General features: G+C 33.0%; 1 protein-coding gene across 2 annotated transcripts in view; it reads right to left on the reverse strand.

Annotated features, from left to right (window-relative positions):
* LOC138695002 (ankyrin repeat and BTB/POZ domain-containing protein 2) overlaps window positions 1–20,916 on the reverse strand; it is a 191,004-nt gene that overhangs the window by 63,149 nt on the left and 106,939 nt on the right. For both annotated transcript variants that reach the window (XM_069819278.1, XM_069819279.1), the window contains exon 2: window positions 14,004–14,202. In XM_069819278.1, coding sequence (XP_069675379.1) covers window positions 14,004–14,194 — 191 coding nt within the window. In that variant the 5' untranslated portion in view covers window positions 14,195–14,202. The remainder of the gene's footprint in view (window positions 1–14,003; window positions 14,203–20,916) is intronic.

The following is a 20,916-nucleotide window of genomic DNA, read 5'->3' on the forward strand; positions in this document are numbered from 1 at the left end:
ATGTTGAAGAAAGATATTTTGGTTTTCCGAAGTTGCCGTCATTAAACAGAAACCAATATGGAGATTTCATTGCAACTAATTAGACATTCGCCTTCAGGTATGTAATAAACGATCTTCGCACAAAATAATATACGATACACGAGCGGTATGTTTGTCAACATACCACTCTTGTAACGTATATTACTATTGTGCGAGATCGTGCGTATTTGCTTGGTTTCCGCACAAAACCAATCCGCGGAAAGTCTAAAATTCTACATTCAGTATTCACAACCTAACACACATAACAATTTCCCTCTTCTTACCGCTTAAGTGACATATTGATTTTACTGCTTTAAGCTTTTAACATATTATTTTTAGAGACGTTCAATACAATAATAATTATAAATTGGAAACTTACCACTGCAATTTCACCTAAATTGCACTGTTAATTATTGTTTTTAAATATTTGCAAAAATTAAGTAAACTCTACAACTCCACTAAAGTTACTGCATTCGTGATGCAAGTAACATTAAGGAAGCCGTGAAAAAATCAACAAGATTCCAGACTCATCATAGACTGGGGGGGGGGGGAAAGACAGACGTATATCACGGCCTGCTGGAGTATAGTAGACACAGAAAACATTTTAAAGCAACAATGTTGAAGATAGATATTTTTGTTTTGCAAATTTGCCGTCATCGAACAGAAACCAAGATGGAGATTTCATTGCAACTAATTAGAAATTCCTCTTTCAGGTATGTAATAAACGATCTTCGCACAAAATAATGGACGATACATGAGCGGTATGTTTTCTTTCAATTCTCGGAAATTAAAAAAGCTCAACTACGCTTCGCTTTTTCAAACTTTTCCTAGAACATGAAAACTTCAACATACCGCTCTTGTAACGCATATTACTATTAATTAATTTTATTTATGGCCTTAATCCTGTCAGATTAAATAAATATATAAATAAACAAAAAATAAAAATCATCTCGATTACATATTTTTAACATTATGTTACTTAGGAATATAGTTCATGTAACTACTTTCATTTGTTAAAATAAACTAAGTTGTAATTATTTATTTGACTAGTTTCAGCTTATGTCAGCCAACATCAGAACTAGTGACATAAGCTGAAACTAGTCGACGAGGTAATTACAACTTAGTTTATTTTAACACATGTAAGTGGTTATATTAACTATATTTCTAAGTAAAAATAAAACACGAGAATGACAGGTAGGTTTTAAGGGGTTAGGTACAGCTTACAGCAGTAAAATTTTGTAAATATTCAACATTTTTTTCATCCATTGCTGTATCTTGTACACTAATGAAAATTAGTATATGTAAAACACTGTCCTTCTGCTACATGAAAAAAATATTTTTACGATTTAAAAAAAATATTCACTTTTTTTTTTTTTTTTTTTTTTTTCAAAATTCAGTTCACTGTGCAGTGACGAAACGTTTCCCACACGACTCAAAAACTATGCAACATTCTGTGATGAAATTTGTTGTGTGTATTTATGCATGTCATATCTACAATATGATGCAAGATCATTTCTCTACCTTTGATAGATTGTCTGATAAAAAATAAATTCATTAAAAATAGTCAAATATCAGCATTTTCTTCTAACACAAAATAAAACAAATATTATTTATTATGGAATGTAGTTGAAAGAGCATGATATTGTAAACACGAGTTTCTTCCGTCAAGATGAAGGTGAAAGCGATTGAGTGTGATTGGCAGTTCAAGTGCGTCGGTGTCTATTCCAAAATCGGCGGAAGTCGCTCGTTTCACCACTTTTTTATGCCCTCTCGCTTTTATTTTATTGCAGAAACTCATGTTTACAATATCATGCTCTTTCAACTACATTCCATAATAAATAATATTTGGGGAAAATTTTAGAACAATGACTGCACCTACCAAATTATGTCTTAAAATACTAAAAAGAGCAGATTTGTCTGCGTTTGTCGAATGCGCATCATTATATTTACGAAAAGGCACTCTTCAGTGCCAATAATTTATTTTGTGTGCACAAGGTTGGAATTTTTGGACACGTGCTTGGACAATGCCCCAAAGGCGAGCTGCTGATCAATGCTAGACATCATCGTGTACGATATGCTTTGGCGATATCGTTAAAAACTTTAAATTGGGAAATTCATGAGGAAGTACATTGTGTAACATCAGATGGTTCTTTTAGACGGGCAGAAATTATTGATATCAACGGACGCTTAAAACGGGCTCTTGTTCTTGACCCTACTATCCGTTTCGAAAGAAACCTAAATCAGGCCACCGAGGTTGATATTGAGAAGAAGTCCATATATGAACCTTGTCTGCCGTATCTTTCTCAAAAGTACAACGTCTCTCTTAAACAATGGTCCGTCATTGGTTTGCTGTTTGGCAGTAGAGGTTCAATCACAAAATTCACGTGGAATTATCTTAAGGAACTTCACATTCCTTTTGATTCTGTAATGTCTATTCTTATAAATATTATCAAGGATTCTCTTCAAATATTACATCATCATCTCTATTTCAATTAATCAACTTATATTTGCCTTCAACAATGAACTTTCTTTTTTCTTTAATGTATCACATCACATTATTGTACATGTTTATTGTATTCAGGACCCTTGTGGTCACTCAAAATTCTTTGAGCTGATGTCTATAATTTAGAAATTTATTATGTATATGTGTGTATATATATATATATATATATATATATATATATATATATATATATATATATATATATACACACAAATACTTTTTTTTAAATCGTAAAAATATTTTTTTCATATAGCAGAAGGACAGTGTTTTACACATACCCATTTTCATTATTGTACAAGACACAGTAATGGAGGAAAAAAATGTTGAATATTTCCGAAAATTTTACTGCTGTAAGCTGTACCTAACCCTGTAAGCTGTACCCTTAAGTGTCAGTATCCAAACTCATTTAAAAGAAAATTATTTCTTTCCAGTCTAATGGAGATTCTCTTATGTGTAACCTTAAACTACACAAACACTTGCTACATTAACACATTCTACGCAAATCTGCATACCCATTAGTAGTGGCGTCTTCGTACACTTCACCCCCGCTGCTCTCAGAGTCGTCTTCCTGTAAGTTCCCAGGGGCTTTCTGTGGTGCTGCAACTGACTCCTCCTGGTTCTTCACAACCACGACAACACCTCCACTTTCCACCCCACCACCCCTCTTCAAATTCAAGGAGTCTTCTCGAGATTCAGCCACCCACCCCTCGGCTGATGCATCATCTGTAAGTTTCGAGTTGTCAATCCTCACACTCTGTCCATTTATATTCCACAGAAGCTCGCTGGACTTCCCAGGTTTGGCTCCCAGCCTCACCGCCTCTCCACCCTGGGTCACTCTCACCTGAATCTTATCTCCACTGCTCTCCCACTGGGGTTTATGAAGAGGGCTTCGACATTCATTTGCCCTCTCTTTGCTTTCTCCCTTCTTGGAAGCTGAGTCCTTATTTTTCCAGTAACCAATGATAGACATCTTGATATCAGGGATTCTCATCACGAAACTTCTATCACCTTGCATGTTTGAAGGATTTCCTTTCTTGGAGGGTTGTTTGATCTGCCGGTTTCTCGATATCGGCTGTGGTTTCATTTCTTTGCGACCCACTATCCGATCAGGATTTGGTGGTTTCATAAGAATGAAGTTATCCAAGCTTAATGGTGAAGCACCAGAATTTCTTGGACGAAAACCTTCCAGTTCTCGGCACAGATAGCAACGGCAATCCTGATGACACGACATGGTTCGGAAGTGAAATTAAAGTGATAAGCTATCTCTACGAAGCTGATGATCAACCTCATACTCCATGTCATGTTAACAAATCGATAAGTAATTATGAACTACCCATCTTCAACTCACGCCACAACCAAGAATATAGGAAATCATTATAGTGCCGAAGCAAATCATAAATTAACTAAATATGTTCCGCGAAAAAGAAAAAAAATACTGCATCAGTATTACTTCTTATCTTTCACTTCAAAGATTCTCATTTATAAATAAACAATTGAAAACACAGACGGATGTAGTAGCACTATGATCAAGAGTTCTATTTTCAAATGTAAATAAAACACATTAATTATAATCCAAAATGGTTTACTAATACGATGAACTATTAACTTCGTACAATTGTACATACGAAGAATGAATAAACACCATTCTTTTCAAAGATTGAGTTCTTTAGCTGTTTTGTAATCTTGCGAGATGAATTTCATAGTTCATAAAAGCTCGAAAGCACAATGTTGCCAGTAATTCTCTGAAGATAGAAATGTGCAATAACTCTACAATTATCTTGCAGTACGGTACTAACAGAATAAAGTAAACTCATAAATGAACTTCCCACAGATGGTATTTATCCCTGCTGAATTACTTCTGCAGTATTCTTCAAAATGTGTCAATCACACAGGTCTTAGTTTCAACTGCAGTCCGCTCCCACTAAAATGTGATTTTATTTTGTTTCTGTTACACAAATGAATGCATTATATTCTTAGCTTCTGTATGTGTATTCAGATTTTGTTCCAGTTTGATGTTCGTTTGTTCTCATCCCCGAAAAGTACATTGTATATACACACCATTAAGTTCCGATGCAAATGTATTGTTTTCCTTTTCGTACAGTTCACTACAGCAAAACACACCACGTATTTGTTTGAAGCTTCCTCTGGCAAACTGTCACTGCACAATTATAGACACAACACACTAAACTACAACGTATGGTGATTGAAGAAATTAAAAACAATAGAAAAAACTTTGCGAAATACAAAATGCACAGAGAGACAGAAAAAAATCAATTGTTCAAATGTTTCTGTTTGCTTTTTGAAAACACATTTGTATGGCTTCAGAAATAAGGTTCACGGCCCAACAAACTAATACAGCGTCTGAATAATCGATTATCTTACAATAACTAATATTAAGTTTCAAATTTATTTTAAAGCATTAGAAATATAAAACACAACAGGTTAACAATTCTGAATGTGTCAAAACAAAATAATGTGTTATTGGTGTCGAATTAATTATACTTCAAACTGCTGTTCAATGAATAGTTTAAATTTATATATTTTCACGAATATACTGTTCAACTAACTTCTTGAATTTTCTATTTCTCTACTATTTATAGTCCTCTCAAAATTGTGTTTAACTTTACGAATAGATTAAATTTACACTGATACTGACAAATTTGTAAACAAGGAATTTCTTTTGAAACCACACAAAGTAAAGCACACAGAATAAGCACCAAACTGAAACTCTGCATAGTTATCCCTGTAACTCGCACTTTTTAACTGTCGGCACCCACTGTGTTTTACATAAGAAATGACGACTTCAACGGGTCATGAACCCACACTGTCTGGTGTACAGCTCTACCTTGAGAGTGTTTCCTGTGTCTGTGTCAAGGAGACTTGCAGAGGCAAAGTTCCCCCACCTACAACTCACTTCCCAGCATTGTCCACTAATTGCTTCCTTCCCCCATCAGCTGTTCCAGATTCTGACAGGTCCTTATATAGAGCAGCCATAAATCACTCAAAACGCACAAAATTTTGGGGATTTAATTACACTGAATTTCGGACATCATAAATATAATTTTAAATCGATTAGCAGCAAACTATTGAGGCAAAAAAAAAAACAAACAAACAAACAAATGAAGTTCCGTACAAAACCAAGAAGAGTCATGTTTAACCTAATTTTTTCCAAAATTTTTACTCAAATTAAATCCTTTAGTATATTAAAAATATCACTTTTGTTGACGTCGTACAAAATTTTGCCAAATAGATCGACTACTGATCAGATTTTTTTGTATTCGACAGATATTGGAGGAAAAAATGGGAGTATAAGGATACAGTATATCAGTTATTCATAGATTTAAAAAAAGTATATGACTCGGTTGAGAGAGAAGAAGTTTTATATAATATTCTTATTGAATTTGAAAATCCCAAGAAACTAGTTCGATTAATTAAAATGTGTCTCAGTGAAATGTACAGCAGAGTCAGTATAGGCCAGTTTCTATCTGATGCTTTTCCAATTCACTGCGGTCTAAAGCAAGGAGATGCACTATCACCTTTACTTTTTAACTTTGCTCTAGAGTATGCCATTAGAAAAGATCAGGATAACAGATAGGATTTGGAATTCAACAGGTTACATCAGCTGCGCGACTATGCCGATGACGTGAATATGTTAAGCGAAAATTCACTATTAGAGAAAACACGGAAATTTTACTTGAAGTAAAAAGATAGGTTTGGAAGTAAATCCCGAAAAGACTAAGTATATAATTATGTCTCGTGACCACAACATAGTACGAAATGGAAATGTAAAAATTGGAAATTTATCCTTTGAAAAGATGAAAAAGTTCAACTATCTTGGAGCAACAGTAACAAATATAAATGACACTCCGGAGGAAATTAAACGCAGAATAAGTATGGGAAATGCGTGTTATTATTCGGTTGAGGAGCTTTTGTCATCCAGTCTGCTCTCAAAAAAGCCGAAAGTTAGAGTTTATAAAAATGTATATATTACCGGTTGTTCTTTATGGTTGTGAAACGTGGACTCTCACTCTGAGAGAGTAACAGAGGTTAAGGGTATTCGAGAATATGGTCTTAGAAAAATATTTGGGGCTAAGAGGGATGAAGTTACAGGAGAATGGAGAAAGTTACACAACGCAGAACTGCACGCATTGTATTCTTCACCTGACATAATTAGGAACATTAAATCCAGACGTTTGAGATGGGCAGGGCATGTAGCACGTATGGACGAATCCAGAAATGCATATAGAGTATTAGTTGGAAGGTTGAAGGAAAAAAGACTTTTGGGGAGGCCGAGACGTAGATGGGAGGATAATATTAAAATGGATTTGAGGGAGGTGGGATATGATTGTAGACATTGGATTAATCTTGCTCAGGATAGGGTCATTTTTTTACGACGCTTTATCAACAGCTTAGGTTATTTAGCGTCTGAATGAGATGAAGGTGATAATGCCGGTGAAATGAGTCCGTGGTCCAACACCGAAAGTTACCCAGCATTTGCTCATATTGGGTTGAGGGAAAACCCCCTGCTCAGGATAGGAACCAATGGCGAGCTTATGTGAGGGCGGCAATGAACATCCGGGTTCCTTAAGGGGACACTCAACTTAAAAATCGGAGAAAAAGTGTCATAGAAATGTAAAAATTAAATTTCTACACTAATTTACGTGACAGAACTAAATCAATAAGCAGAATTCTTCCCCTCTTCATTGAGAAGTCACAGTCAAATGCAGAAAGCCAAAAAATAAAAAATGATAATTAAAAGTGATATTTCAATTAATGATTGATTAAAAATTGAAATATTTTTTATTTTGAAAAGTATTGGATCTAATGAGCTGAGATTTTGCATGTTACTTTCCGTGTATATATTAAACTTTTTTCTCCAAATTTGAAAAAGATAGGTCAAATAGGAAAAAAGTTCCAAAATATAGTTGAGTGTCCCCTTAAAATGCATAAGTAGGGGAGAGTCGGGTAGTATCGGACAGTGCGTTTCTTTCATCTACCACCATATGGTAGTACCTGAATGACATGGTTACGTTTCTCTATGCGACATCACAGAAACGTAACCATGTCAATCAGGTACTATCATCGTGTGGTAGATGAAAGAAACTCACTGTCCGATATTACCCGATGTCCGATACTCCCCGACTCTCCCCTAACAGATGATAGATGAAATGAGGAGGAAGTGGGGAGTGTTGGTGGAATGACATAGAGAAACGGAAGTAACTCGAGAAAACTCCTCTGCAATGTCTGTTTTGCCCATCACAAATTTCATCCTGACCTAACCGGGGATCGAACCCTCCTTGGCAGAATATTGCGTACGCCACTGTAACATAATCAGATATGGGTATTTTTAATCCCGTCTCATTTATGAAAAGACATCAAATAAGCCTATGAAATACACGAGTTGGCTTAAATTGCTCTAATTTCGAGAAGAAAAAAAACGCACTCTTTGCATTGGTAAGCTACTTAATTTCAATGCATATTCCATAACCTTACCTAACCTCATTATAATAGTTAACACTGCAACTAAAATGACGAGCAACATTCAATTTGTTTGATTTTATCGCTCCATTGTGATGATTGCCAGTGCCATCATTAGAAAGAGAGTCTCCAACATGCAAGCTTAGAGAAGAAAAGCATCATTTCTCTTATTTCGCCTCGTTTTCCCACAGCTCTGTGAGAAACAGAATTTCACATTATTCCTCCGCTAAATAATACAATTCCTCAGGTTTTCAACAATAACAACGAACGTCTTCTTTCAACGAGTTCACACTCCGCGTAGAATAGAGTCTATAATAAATTGGCACGCAATAGAAAAGAAAATGAAGTAGAAAAAATGTATAACTTTCCTAGAGTTATTATTCCGTGGAAAGAATGGCAGTATTCTGTTGAAAACATTACAGCATGTTAACACTCTATAAATTTGTATGGTTTCTTCTAGCTTGAATGATAAAATTGAGAAGTTTTAGAAGCAACATAAAAATTTCTCAACATTTTCATTCATATTTGTCACAAATTTTAATTTCGGGAGGTCTCGGGTACGATCACCGGTGTCGACCAATCTGATCGAGGTTTTTCTTCGTCTGAATATAACTAATTTTCAGTTAAATAAAGGTGAATGCCGAATTGGACCCCAATTACCACGAAATAATAGACACAATACATACGCAATAACAATAAGCATTTCCATCAGTAAACTAGAGACAGTCGCGGTATGACCTTTATTTCTTTTAAATGTAAATTAGAAAAATATCTTACCATGAGTTGCCAGACCTAACGCGTTGCAAAAATTTAATGCAATGTATTCCACTGTATTTATTTTTATTTTTTGCTTCTTATTTTTATTGTGTAATCATTTAAATCGTGTTTATTTATCACTTAATACCCACTGTGTATCCCACGGTGTTGTTTTATTTTTATTTTTTTTTATTAATATTCTTTTTTTTATTGTGTACATTTTATTCAATTGTTGGTTTCCGGTTTAATTATGTGAATCCTACTTACTTGTAATCTAATACTAATATGTATTCCAATGTGTTTATTTTTATTTTTACTGTGTACATTTTTTATTGAATTGTCGGCTTCTGTTTTTGTGTGGTTCGTATTTGATTCTAACAACATTAACATGTATTCCACTATGTTTATTTTTATTTTCACTGTGTACATTTTTTATTGAATTGTCGGCTTCTGTTTTTGTGTGGTTCGTATTTGATTCTAACAACATTAACATGTATTCCACTATGTTTATTTTTATTTTTACTGTGTACATTTTTTATTGAATTGTCGGCTTCTGTTATTTGTGTGATTCGTATTTGATTCTAACAACATTAATATGTATTCCACTATGTTTATTTTTATTTTCACTGTGTACATTTTTTATTGAATTATCGGCTTCTGTTTTTGTGTGATTCGTATTTGATTCTAACAACATTAACATGTATTCCACTATGTTTATTTTTATTTTCACTGTGTACATTTTTTATTGAATTGTCGGCTTCTGTTTTTGTGTGGTTCGTATTTGATTCTAACAACATTAACATGTATTCCACTATGTTTATTTTTATTTTTACTGTGTACATTTTTTATTGAATTGTCGGCTTCTGTTATTTGTGTGATTCGTATTTGATTCTAACAACATTAACATGTATTCCACTATGTTTATTTTTATTTTCACTGTGTACATTTTTTATTTAATTGTCGGCTTCTGTTATTTGTGTGATTCGTATTTGATTCTAACAACATTAACATGTATTCCACTATGTTTATTTTTATTTTTACTGTGTACATTTTTTATTGAATTGTCGGCTTCTGTTATTTGTGTGATTCGTATTTGATTCTAACAACATTAACATGTATTCCACTATGTTTATTTTTATTTTTACTGTGTACATTTTTTATTGAATTGTCGGCTTCTGTTATTTGTGTGATTCGTATTTGATTCTAACAACATTAAGATGTATTCCACTATGTATATTTTTATTTTTACTGTGTACATTTTTTATTGAATTGTCGGCTTCTGTTATTTGTGTGATTCGTATTTGATTCTAACAACATTAATATGTATTCCACTATGTTTATTTTTATTTTCACTGTGTACATTTTTTATTGAATTGTCGGCTTCTGTTTTTGTGTGATTCGTATTTGATTCTAACAACATTAACATGTATTCCACTATGTTTATTTTTATTTTTACTGTGTACATTTTTTATTGAATTGTCGGCTTCTGTTATTTGTGTGATTCGTATTTGATTCTAACAACATTAATATGTATTCCACTATGTTTATTTTTATTTTCACTGTGTACATTTTTTATTGAATTGTCGGCTTCTGTTTTTGTGTGATTCGTATTTGATTCTAACAACATTAACATGTATTCCAATATGTTTATTTTTATTTTCACTGTGTACATTTTTTATTGAATTGTCGGCTTCTGTTTTTGTGTGATTCGTATTTGATTCTAACAACATTAACATGTATTCCAATATGTTTATTTTTATTTTCACTGTGTACATTTTTTATTGAATTGTCGGCTTCTGTTTTTGTGTGATGCGTATTTGATTCTAACAACGTTAATATGTATTCCACTATGTTTATTTTTATTTTCACTGTGTACATTTTTTATTGAATTGTCGGCTTCTGTTTTTGTGTGATTCGTATTTGATTCTAACAACGTTAATATGTATTCCAATATGTTTATTTTTATTTTTACTGTGTACATTTTTTATTGAATTGTCGGCTTCTGTTTTTGTGTGATTCGTATTTGATTCTAACAACATTAACATGTATTCCAATTTGTTTATTTTTATTTTCACTGTGTACATTTTTTATTGAATTATCGGCTTCTGTTTTTGTGTGGTTCGTATTTGATTCTAACAACATTAACATGTATTCCAATATGTTTATTTTTATTTTGTGAGGTAAATTTTTATGTAACTACCTCTTTTGATCTCATTATGTATCTAAATCGTATCAGTATGTAATTACTTAAATCCGATTCAGTTGTACAACTATGTAAGCAAGTGTAAGAGAAGGCCTTAAGGTCTTAACTCTGCCAGGTTAAATATTATTATTATTATTATTATTATTATTATTATTATTATTATTATTAAATAAAGGAGAGGTGGAAAATAAAAAAGGACGAGGAATCGAAATGAACAGGAAATTATGAAGAAGAGAAGAAATCTTTCAAACTTGGTTAGTTTCGCAGAATAACATCTTTATGACGAGTGCCTCTCCTCCAAGGAGACAGACAGAGGTTAATGTTTGACACTGTAGACACTTCAAGTGTGAGTCCTGCAAGTCGCTAAGACAATGGGATCCCATAGAAACCAGAGCACTCTTCTCTTTAATCTCATTCCCACACCTCTGCCAAGGAAAGTTGCACACGTTTATATTCAGCGTGTTATACTGCAATTAAAAGATGAGCAAACATGCCATTGTGATTTCTCTTCCACGATAAGAACACGCTTTTCAGGTCTGATATCGAGGATTATCAGGGTTATCTATTTTATTTACCAAAACTGCGACAGCTGAAGAAAGCCATAAATAGGTTGGGTTGTTTACTCCTCGGTAAATTTAGAAATACATAAAAATTAACTACTCTAGGAGGGTGGAATTTTCAGCATGCATAGGAATTTCGTTGAGGAGGGTAAATGTTAAGATCCACACTGGAGCACTGTTAGCTTAGGGGACGCTAATATGATATTTAGAAATTCTATAATTTTCATCCAAAATTTATTAAATTTAAACTACATAAACATGCCTACAATACTATCATCTGTACAAAATTAGATGCCGTTAGAGCTAATTTTTTTGAAATTATATTTTTTTAAATAATATATTTTATATTTTGAGAATAGTCACGGGCATAAAACTTAATTGTCTTAAATTTAAGCTCCTAGTTCACATTTCAATTTGACTCATCTATTTTACTGTAATCGTTATTATTCTTATATGTGTGTTATTTTGTGTTTTGGCAATCCAGGATGCCTGGGCAGACTATTTCTTGGAAATAAATGATATAAGGCCCATTCACAATGAAAATTAAACATAACCGTAACATAAACACAAAAGTTTGCGCCCAGGCTACCAAATGGGATCATTCACAATGATTCACATAAGCATTGACATAAACATTACCGTAAGACGTTAAAATGAATGTTTGCAAACTCCAAACTTTCATGCTTATGCTTACGTGATTTGCAAACAGTACACAATCGTGGAGCACTGAAGTATACGGCAGAATATGAGGAAATGGCGTCGTTGTTATGTTTCCATGGTTACCAAGTATGTTTGCTGTTATGTTTATATCCCCATTGTGAATGATGGTATGACTTCTTGATTTATTCTTAAAGTTAACGCTTACGTTATGTTTAATTTTCATTGTGAATGAGCCTTTAATCTCAGCCTAAATAGTCTCTCACAATAAAATTTTAAATTTCATGAATTTACCACTACAGCCTATTTTAATCTAAGTGCGATATGAAAATGCCCGCAAGCAACTTAATATTAATGTTTCCTAAAAATGTTAATTAAATTTTATTTATCAACATTCAACTGACCTCTGTGAGAAGTTTTTTTTAAGTAGATTATTTTATGACGCTTCATCAACATCTTAGGTTATTTAGCGTCTGAATGAGATGAAGGTGATAATGCCGGTGAAATAAGTCCGGGTTCCAGCACCGAAAGTTACCCAAAATGTTTGCTCATATTGGGTTCAGGGAAAACCCCGGGAAAAAACCTCAACCAGGTAACTTGCCCTGACCGGGAATCGAACCCGGGCCACCTGATTTCGCGGCCAGATGCGCTAACCGTTACTCCATAGTTGTGGACTGTGAGAAATTTCAGATGACAGATGACTTCCCTCGTTTCGATGACCCTGCGACATAACCACTCGGACGGACAGTGGTGGTGGTGGTGGTGGTGGTGGTGGTAGTGGTAGTAATAGTCTTTTTCGTGAGGCACTATAACATCATCTAGAAGAGATGTTTTGAATTTTTTTGTACTAACACTAGACTCGCTCAATTAGCAGCCTTCCTCAACATGGTCAGCAAGATGTATGTCATCGCAGAGTGAAGTCGACGACAAGGGAATCGAACCACGGAAGCTTGGTTGAGAAGCGCACACGCTACCCTGTGACATGTGGTTTTTATTTAACGACGCTTTGAACTTCAAAGGTTATTTATTCAACGTTGAAATTCAACGAGGGAGAGAAATTGTATTTAGAGTCATTTATCAGAGACCAAGTTCTTTTACGTGCTATAAATCTACAACACGGGACACACAGGTTTACTTCCCTCCCACAGAAGACCATATTAAGGATTCACCATAATACAAAATCAATCGCTTTAGGCCGGGTCTGAACTCGCGAATGTCAGAACGGTAATCACTAGACCCCGTGGACATCTCGACTCGAAGAAATCCTTACAGCAGCGTTCCTCAAACTTTTTTCAAGTGGGGACCACTTTTTAAAGTCAGAACAGTTCCGCGGACCACCTTATTCTTGTTCCCTTCGAAAGCAAATTTATAATTTTCGTAGCATATTTTAATACCAGTATACTTATATTTTGAACTTGAATTAAGGTTCGGTACTTTGGTCCTCTGTTATGAATTCGGGTGGTCCCTGGCTGGGTTACAGGCGCGGCGCTAGATGTGCAGGGAAAATATGTCGAGAAACACCACGTTCATAATGCTTTAAAGCCTCTTTTGTTGCTGACAGTAGAGTGGGAAGTCGATAGACGGGTAGGGTAACAAATTTCATAAAATGTCTGTACTGGGAGAAAAAGTGAAATTCGATTGCCATGTGTCATTTCCAAACTCTGAGATTTTAAGCTATAGTGTGATACGCAATTTGTTCGAATTTTATTTTTTCTTCTGTCTTTTTTGAAGGACCACAAGGGCAGACCTCGAGGACCACAGGTCTTCCGCGGACCATAGTTTGAGAAACGCTGCCTTACAGCAAATGTTGTAACATCCCAGAATTTACCTGCGGGGTTTAGGCCTGACAATCTCATGGCTGCCGTCGGTGATGCAGAGAGGACTGAGGGCACTGCGGTAATGGTCAGCATCCCGGAATTCTGGCATGGGGTGTGGTGGAGGACATTGTTGCTGCTGTTGCTGCTGCTGTTGCGGCTGCTGCTGGTGTTGGGGATGCTGCTGGCCAGGCATTGCCATCATGCTCAAGTCTGCAAGCACAAACAACGATCGTAAGGAACGCACTTTTAACAAGGTCGCATTCTTGATGGCATATACTGCGTGGAGATAAAACAGTCAAAAGATATTTCATTGCGGTCAAACCAAATATACGGACAGATTCTAGGAACATTTATTTCTGTTTGGAATGTGGCTTAAGAGGATTGGGTAGTCTTGGGTGGTCAGGCTGTTGAGTACGAGTGAAGAAATTTTGCTATTACTCTTCAACTTTCCAATCTATTTTTTTATTTTAATAGGTTATTTTACGACGCTTTATCAACATCTTAGGTTATTTAGCGTCTGAATGAGATGAAGTGATAATGCCGGTAAAATGAGTCCGGGGTCCAGCACCGAAAGTCAGCATTTACTCATATTGGGTTGAGGGAAAAGCTCGGAAAAAACCTAAACCAGGTAACTTCTCCCGACCGACAATCGAACCCGGGCCACCTGGTTTCGCGGCCAGACGCGTTAACAGTTACTTCACAGGTGTGGACTTTCCAATCTACCCATTTACAATTTTTACAGCATACACACAATATTTGCAGGTATACTTTGGTTTTTAGATTATCTTTCTACCTCATATAGGCTACTTGATTTTATAAAAAAAAAATTAAACCTGAAAAATATTAATTAAATTTAAGTTCAAAGCATGGATATTTTAGGAACTTTTTTTCTCAGATTCCTTTCAGTTACAAGCCCCTTTCTCTGCGATAGTTTTGTAAAAATATAGGCTATATATTTCCTTCCTTCCTTTCCCCTTTTTGTTCTCTTTATCAGCCGATGAATTTATTATCATACCCTTTTTATTGTGAATTTTATTTAATTTTCTTATTTCTTTTCTTTTTTTATTATTATTTTATTACATTCCATTTTGTTATATTCTTCTTACGTTTTCCATATTAACCATTTGTCTAAATGAGTTGTTTTTACTATATTCCAACGTATTTTACTTTTTTTTCTATTACGGTATTATTTTCATGTTGTTTAGTGTCGATTTTATTATGCTATTATTATTATTATTATTATTATTATTATTATTATTATTATTATTATTATTATTTGTAATATGTTAGTATTCTGTTCTTTAACTTTTTGTTAAATTTTAACTGCTTGCATACTTTGTGACATGGTAGAGTGTAAGAGAAGGCCCTATGGTCTTAACTCCGCCAGTATAAATAAAGAATTATTATTATATTATTATTATTATTATTATTATTATTATTATTATTATTATTATTATTATTTGTAATATGTTAGTATTCTGTTCTTTAACTTTTTGTTAAATTTTAACTGCTTGTATACTTTGTGACATGGTAGAGTGTAAGAGAAGGCCCTATGGTCTTAACTCCGCCAGTATAAATAAAGAATTATTATTATTATTATTATTATTATTATTATTATTATTATTATTATTATTATTATTATTTGTAATATGTTAGTATTCTGTTCTTTAACTTTTTGTTAAATTTTAACTGCTTGTATACTTTGTGACCTGGTAGAGTGTAAGAGAAGGCCCTATGGTCTTAACTCCGCCAGTATAAATAAAGAATTATTATTATTATTATTATTATTATTATTATTATTATTATTATTTGTAATATGTTAGTATTCTGTTCTTTAACTTTTTGTTAAATTTTAACTGCTTGTATACTTTGTGACATGGTAGAGTGTAAGAGAAGGCCCTATGGTCTTAACTCCGCCAGTATAAATAAAGAATTATTATTATTATTATTATTATTATTATTATTATTATTATTATTATTATTATTATTATTTGTAATATGTTAATATTCTGTTCTTTAACTTTTTGTTAAATTTTAACTCCTTGTATACTTTGTGACCTGGTAGAGTGTAAGAGAAGGCCCTATGGTCTTAACTCCGCCAGTATAAATAAAGAATTATTATTATTATTATTATTATTATTAACTCTAGGAGGTTGAAACATTGCATACTCCTATTTCATACGAAAGTGAAGAAACATAACCACTTTATCAAAATTATTATGAATTTCTAGCCAGAAAAGTATGAAAAAAATTTGAAAATTTTAAAATATATTTTTTTTCTGGATGGATAACAATTTTTTTCTATTAAAAAAAAACAGTCATAATAAGATGAAAACGGCAGCAAATATAGGCTAGTGAACTGCATTGGAAATATGCTTGAATTCTTTGGAACCTGAAGTGCAAAACATTTCTGAAAAACAAGTTTCTAAAATACCAATATTTTTAATTTAAATGTAGGTAATTAATATTTTTGAAGTTCAAAAATTTTAAATCAAATGCATCACGCTCATCCTCTTTCACAATAGCCCTCCCAGGACTCTGGAATTCGTTACCTGCTAGCATCAGGGACTGTCGAAATAAAATTCAATTCAAACGCAAACTTAATAGGTACTTGGTCAGTAATTGAGACTCGTTCAGATATGGTTTCTTGTAAATAGTCCTCTTAACCTATCACAAAATATTTCAATATACGGTAATTTCATCACTATTGAATTTTGTTATTCTAGGTTTAATTTGTAATTCAGTAAATACAAAAATATTCTCTGTTCTTAACTTCTATGATAAAATGTCTAGCTTTCATTAATCAGGTAATCTTGTCGTACTTTAATTTTTATTGTAATTGTAATTGTAAATTTAATATTAATTGTAATTTTATTGTTCATATTATAGTTGTAATCCCCTGGTAGAGGGGCAGAGAAGGCGTAACGGCCTTATCTCTACCAGGTTAAATAAATAAATACTAAATATTAAAAAAAAATACTGTAAAGATAATGTAAAAACTAAAATATAGGTACCTGCTAATATTGTGAGTACGCTGTAAAAATTGTAAATTGATAGATTCAAAAGTTGAAAGTAAGTTGATAGCAAAATTTATTCACTTATACACAACACCCATATGCTCACATTACCCAATCCCATTAGTTAGGGATAGCGGTCAGTACGTCTAAAGGTTTAATATCTAATACAATAATGTATAATGCATTAGGTCTAACGACGGGTCTAAGAAAGCCGATCTAATATCTATGGGTGCCATGCACAGACATTTCGCTAGCCCGCGCTACGAGCGAGCTAAACTAGCCCCGGTTATCGACTGGTTACTTGTACAGGATTCATATCATATCATATCATATCATATCATATCATATCATATCATATCATATCATATCATATATCATATCATATCTCATATCATATCATATCATATCACATCACATCACAGCACATATATCATATCATATCATATATCATATCATATCATATCATATCATATCATATCATATCATATCATATCTCATATCATATCTCACATCACATCACATCATATCGTATATCATATCATATCATATCATATCATATCATATCATATCATATCACATCACATCATATCATATATATCATATATCATATATATCATATATCATATCATATCATATCATATATATCACATCACATCACATCACATCATATATATCATATATATCACATCACATCACATCATATCATATCACATCACATCACATATATATCATATAATATATATATCATATCATATATATCATATCACATCACATCATATATATCATATATCATATCATATATATCATATATCATATCATATCTCATATCATATCTCACATCACATCACATCATATCATATCGTATATCATATCATATCATATCATATCATATCATATCATATCATATCATATCATATATATCACATCACATCATATATATCATATAATATATATCATATCATATCATATATATCACATCATATCACATCACATCAACATCACATCACATCATATATATCATATATCATATCATATATATCATATCATATGTATCATATCACATCATATATATCGTATATCATATCATATCATATCATATCATATCATATCATATCATATCATATCATATATCATATCATATCACATTACATCATATATATATCATATATCATATCATATATCATATCATATCATATATAGCACATCACATCACATCACATCACATCATATCGCTAACACTGGTTCATGAATACGAAAAACGTTAGTTCGCTGATCATCCACCGAAAGCCCGAGCTAAGAATGTCCATGAATACGGCCCTGTATGTCTAATGCAAAATGAAGTCGACTACAACTATGTCTAACTTGCAATATTGTCTAATTCCTTAGGTCTAAGAAAACTGGTCTAATACCATTATGCTTAAAGTAAAAGTTCAATCAATTAATGCACACAGTCTGACATTTGTCTTATGGTTAGGGAAAATCTAGGAAAAAAACCAACTAGGTAATCAGCGCAAGAGGGATTCGAACCTACGCCCGAGAACAACTCCGGAATTGCAGGAAAGCGCTCAGACGACTGAGCTACGCCGGTGGCGATTTATTATTATTATTTTATTTATTTATTTATTTATTTATTTATTTATGTCTATAACAGGGCAAAGCCCCAATTACAATAGACAGTACAGATATTCGTTAAAAAACATAGAATTGGATATAACATGAAAAAAGAGATGAAACAGATACAAATGCAAGATACAAGTGTAAATACAAATTAAAATGGAAAATGAGAAAAGAAAAAAAACAAACAGACAAATAGATACTACCTAAATAAAAGACACAGATATAATATAAATTAAAAATACAAAATAAAATAAATGAGAAGTAGTTAAGTATAGATATCATAGCTAAAAATGTAAAATGTAGCTATAGTTATCAAATTACAGAGTAACAAATAGCAATATTATATAAAATCAACTACCTTCAGTGTATTAATAAGAAAATGTTTGTATTCTATGTAAGAAATGCAGAAATCTAGATCCCATGTTTTACATATTTCATTGAAATTTGAACACATATTTAACACTGGTGAATTTTTATGTGATGAATTGTTTGGTTTTTTATAATATAACAATTGACGATTTCTTAAATGTGATGTTCTAGCGTTAATCTGGATTTGTGATAATATTTCGCTATTATCCAGTAGACCGTTGAATATTTTATACAATAAAAGTTGCTCAGCAAGTAATCTACGACTGCCAAGAGACATTAAATTAAATTCAGCAAGTAGATTGTTGTACGAAATGTTGTTATGGAGGGCTGAACAATGATATCTTCTAAAATACAGATATCTAGAGAATCGTTTTTGAATTTGTTTAATTTGATTACTATGTGATTTGCAAGTGGGCGACCAAATTACAGAGGCATATTACAATTTAGAGCGAACATAACAATTAAAAAGGAGTGTCAAAGTCGAAGTGTTTTATTACTACTACTATTATTATTATTATTATTATTATTATTATTATTATTATTATTACTGTTGTATTATTCCGGCTAAGAACTCTACATTTGTCCCTCGGAGTAAATCGAATTTGAGCGGATACTCTTCAGGTAAGAAATCTAAAAACCTAGGACAAGGTGGAATCAAAAAACTGAAAGAGTAATGGGAACAAAATATAGTCTACTAGTAGATGCTTATAAAGGCAAGAATTCGTGGCGTGTAGAGTGCGGTAAATGACCAACAAGTTGTAAAAAAAATAGCAGTACATAACACTGAACATAGAGTTGACGGTAATATAGGTAGAACACATTCTATCCCTTCTCCTCTTCTCCATTCTGTCGTGTTATGCATTGCTCCCCTCCCGGCCGACCAAATATTGAGCTTGCTGTACTCGCCAGAGAGGGCACTAGTTGCCATTGACGTTTTTCATTCATCGACTACGCCCTAGCAAGAATTAACCCTAGGGGGAATCCCCGCCCCGCTCGCAGCTTGAACAGTTACTGCCCATACCAAAAACACCGGCCCCTACATCTCACATGCAATAATTCATGTACTTCATAAGACAGCAGACGTAAACTGCGGAGTAAGGAATGTTTCATTCTAGTTGCAAAGTCCGCGGTATGTATGCATTCAATATAAATGTCGCGTATTAAGAATGCATCATAATTTTGACGCCATTAAAAAAATATGGGTAAAAATAACTGGGCTAATAAATAATTAGTAGACCTCGGATTTTAGGCACTTAAAACTTAACTTTTAGGCACCTAAAATAGGCCATGCATTTATCAAAACTTTTAGGGCCGTATTCATAGACATTCTTAGCGGGAGCTTCCGGTGGATGATCAGCGAACTAGCGTTTTTCGTATTCATAAACCAGTGTTAGGGATATGATATGAATCCTGTACAAGTAACCAGTCGATAGCCGGGGCTAGTTTAGCACCCTCGTAGCGCGGGTTAGCGAAATATCTATGAATAGCACCCTTAGGCACTTAAAAATACAATTTCTAGCAGCATAAAATACTTTTTTATGCAGCTAAAATGTAATATCTATCCACACAAACAACAGTAATTATAAAACAAAATGCAATTAATTAGTGAGTATTAAGCATTACGGTATACAGCGACAAAAACAGTAAAAAAAATATTGCGGTTAGAAACTTTATTTTTGTTAAGTCTTAAATTATGAATACCGGTACGTAATTTTTAATGAATTTATCGGCCTCATTGCTGTAAAGCTTCTAATACATATGTGCTCATATTACAATTAAATTAATTAATTTACCAATGAATTTACAGTTAATACATTATTCATAATACATAACAACGGTTTTCTCTAATTTTATACTGTGAAACCTTGCCTTCTCTTATACAAAACCATTTTATAAGCGAAATAAATTCTTCCCAATGATA

Source organism: Periplaneta americana, chromosome 2 (assembly GCF_040183065.1).
Source record: "Periplaneta americana isolate PAMFEO1 chromosome 2, P.americana_PAMFEO1_priV1, whole genome shotgun sequence".
Lineage (NCBI taxonomy): Eukaryota > Metazoa > Arthropoda > Insecta > Blattodea > Blattidae > Periplaneta > Periplaneta americana.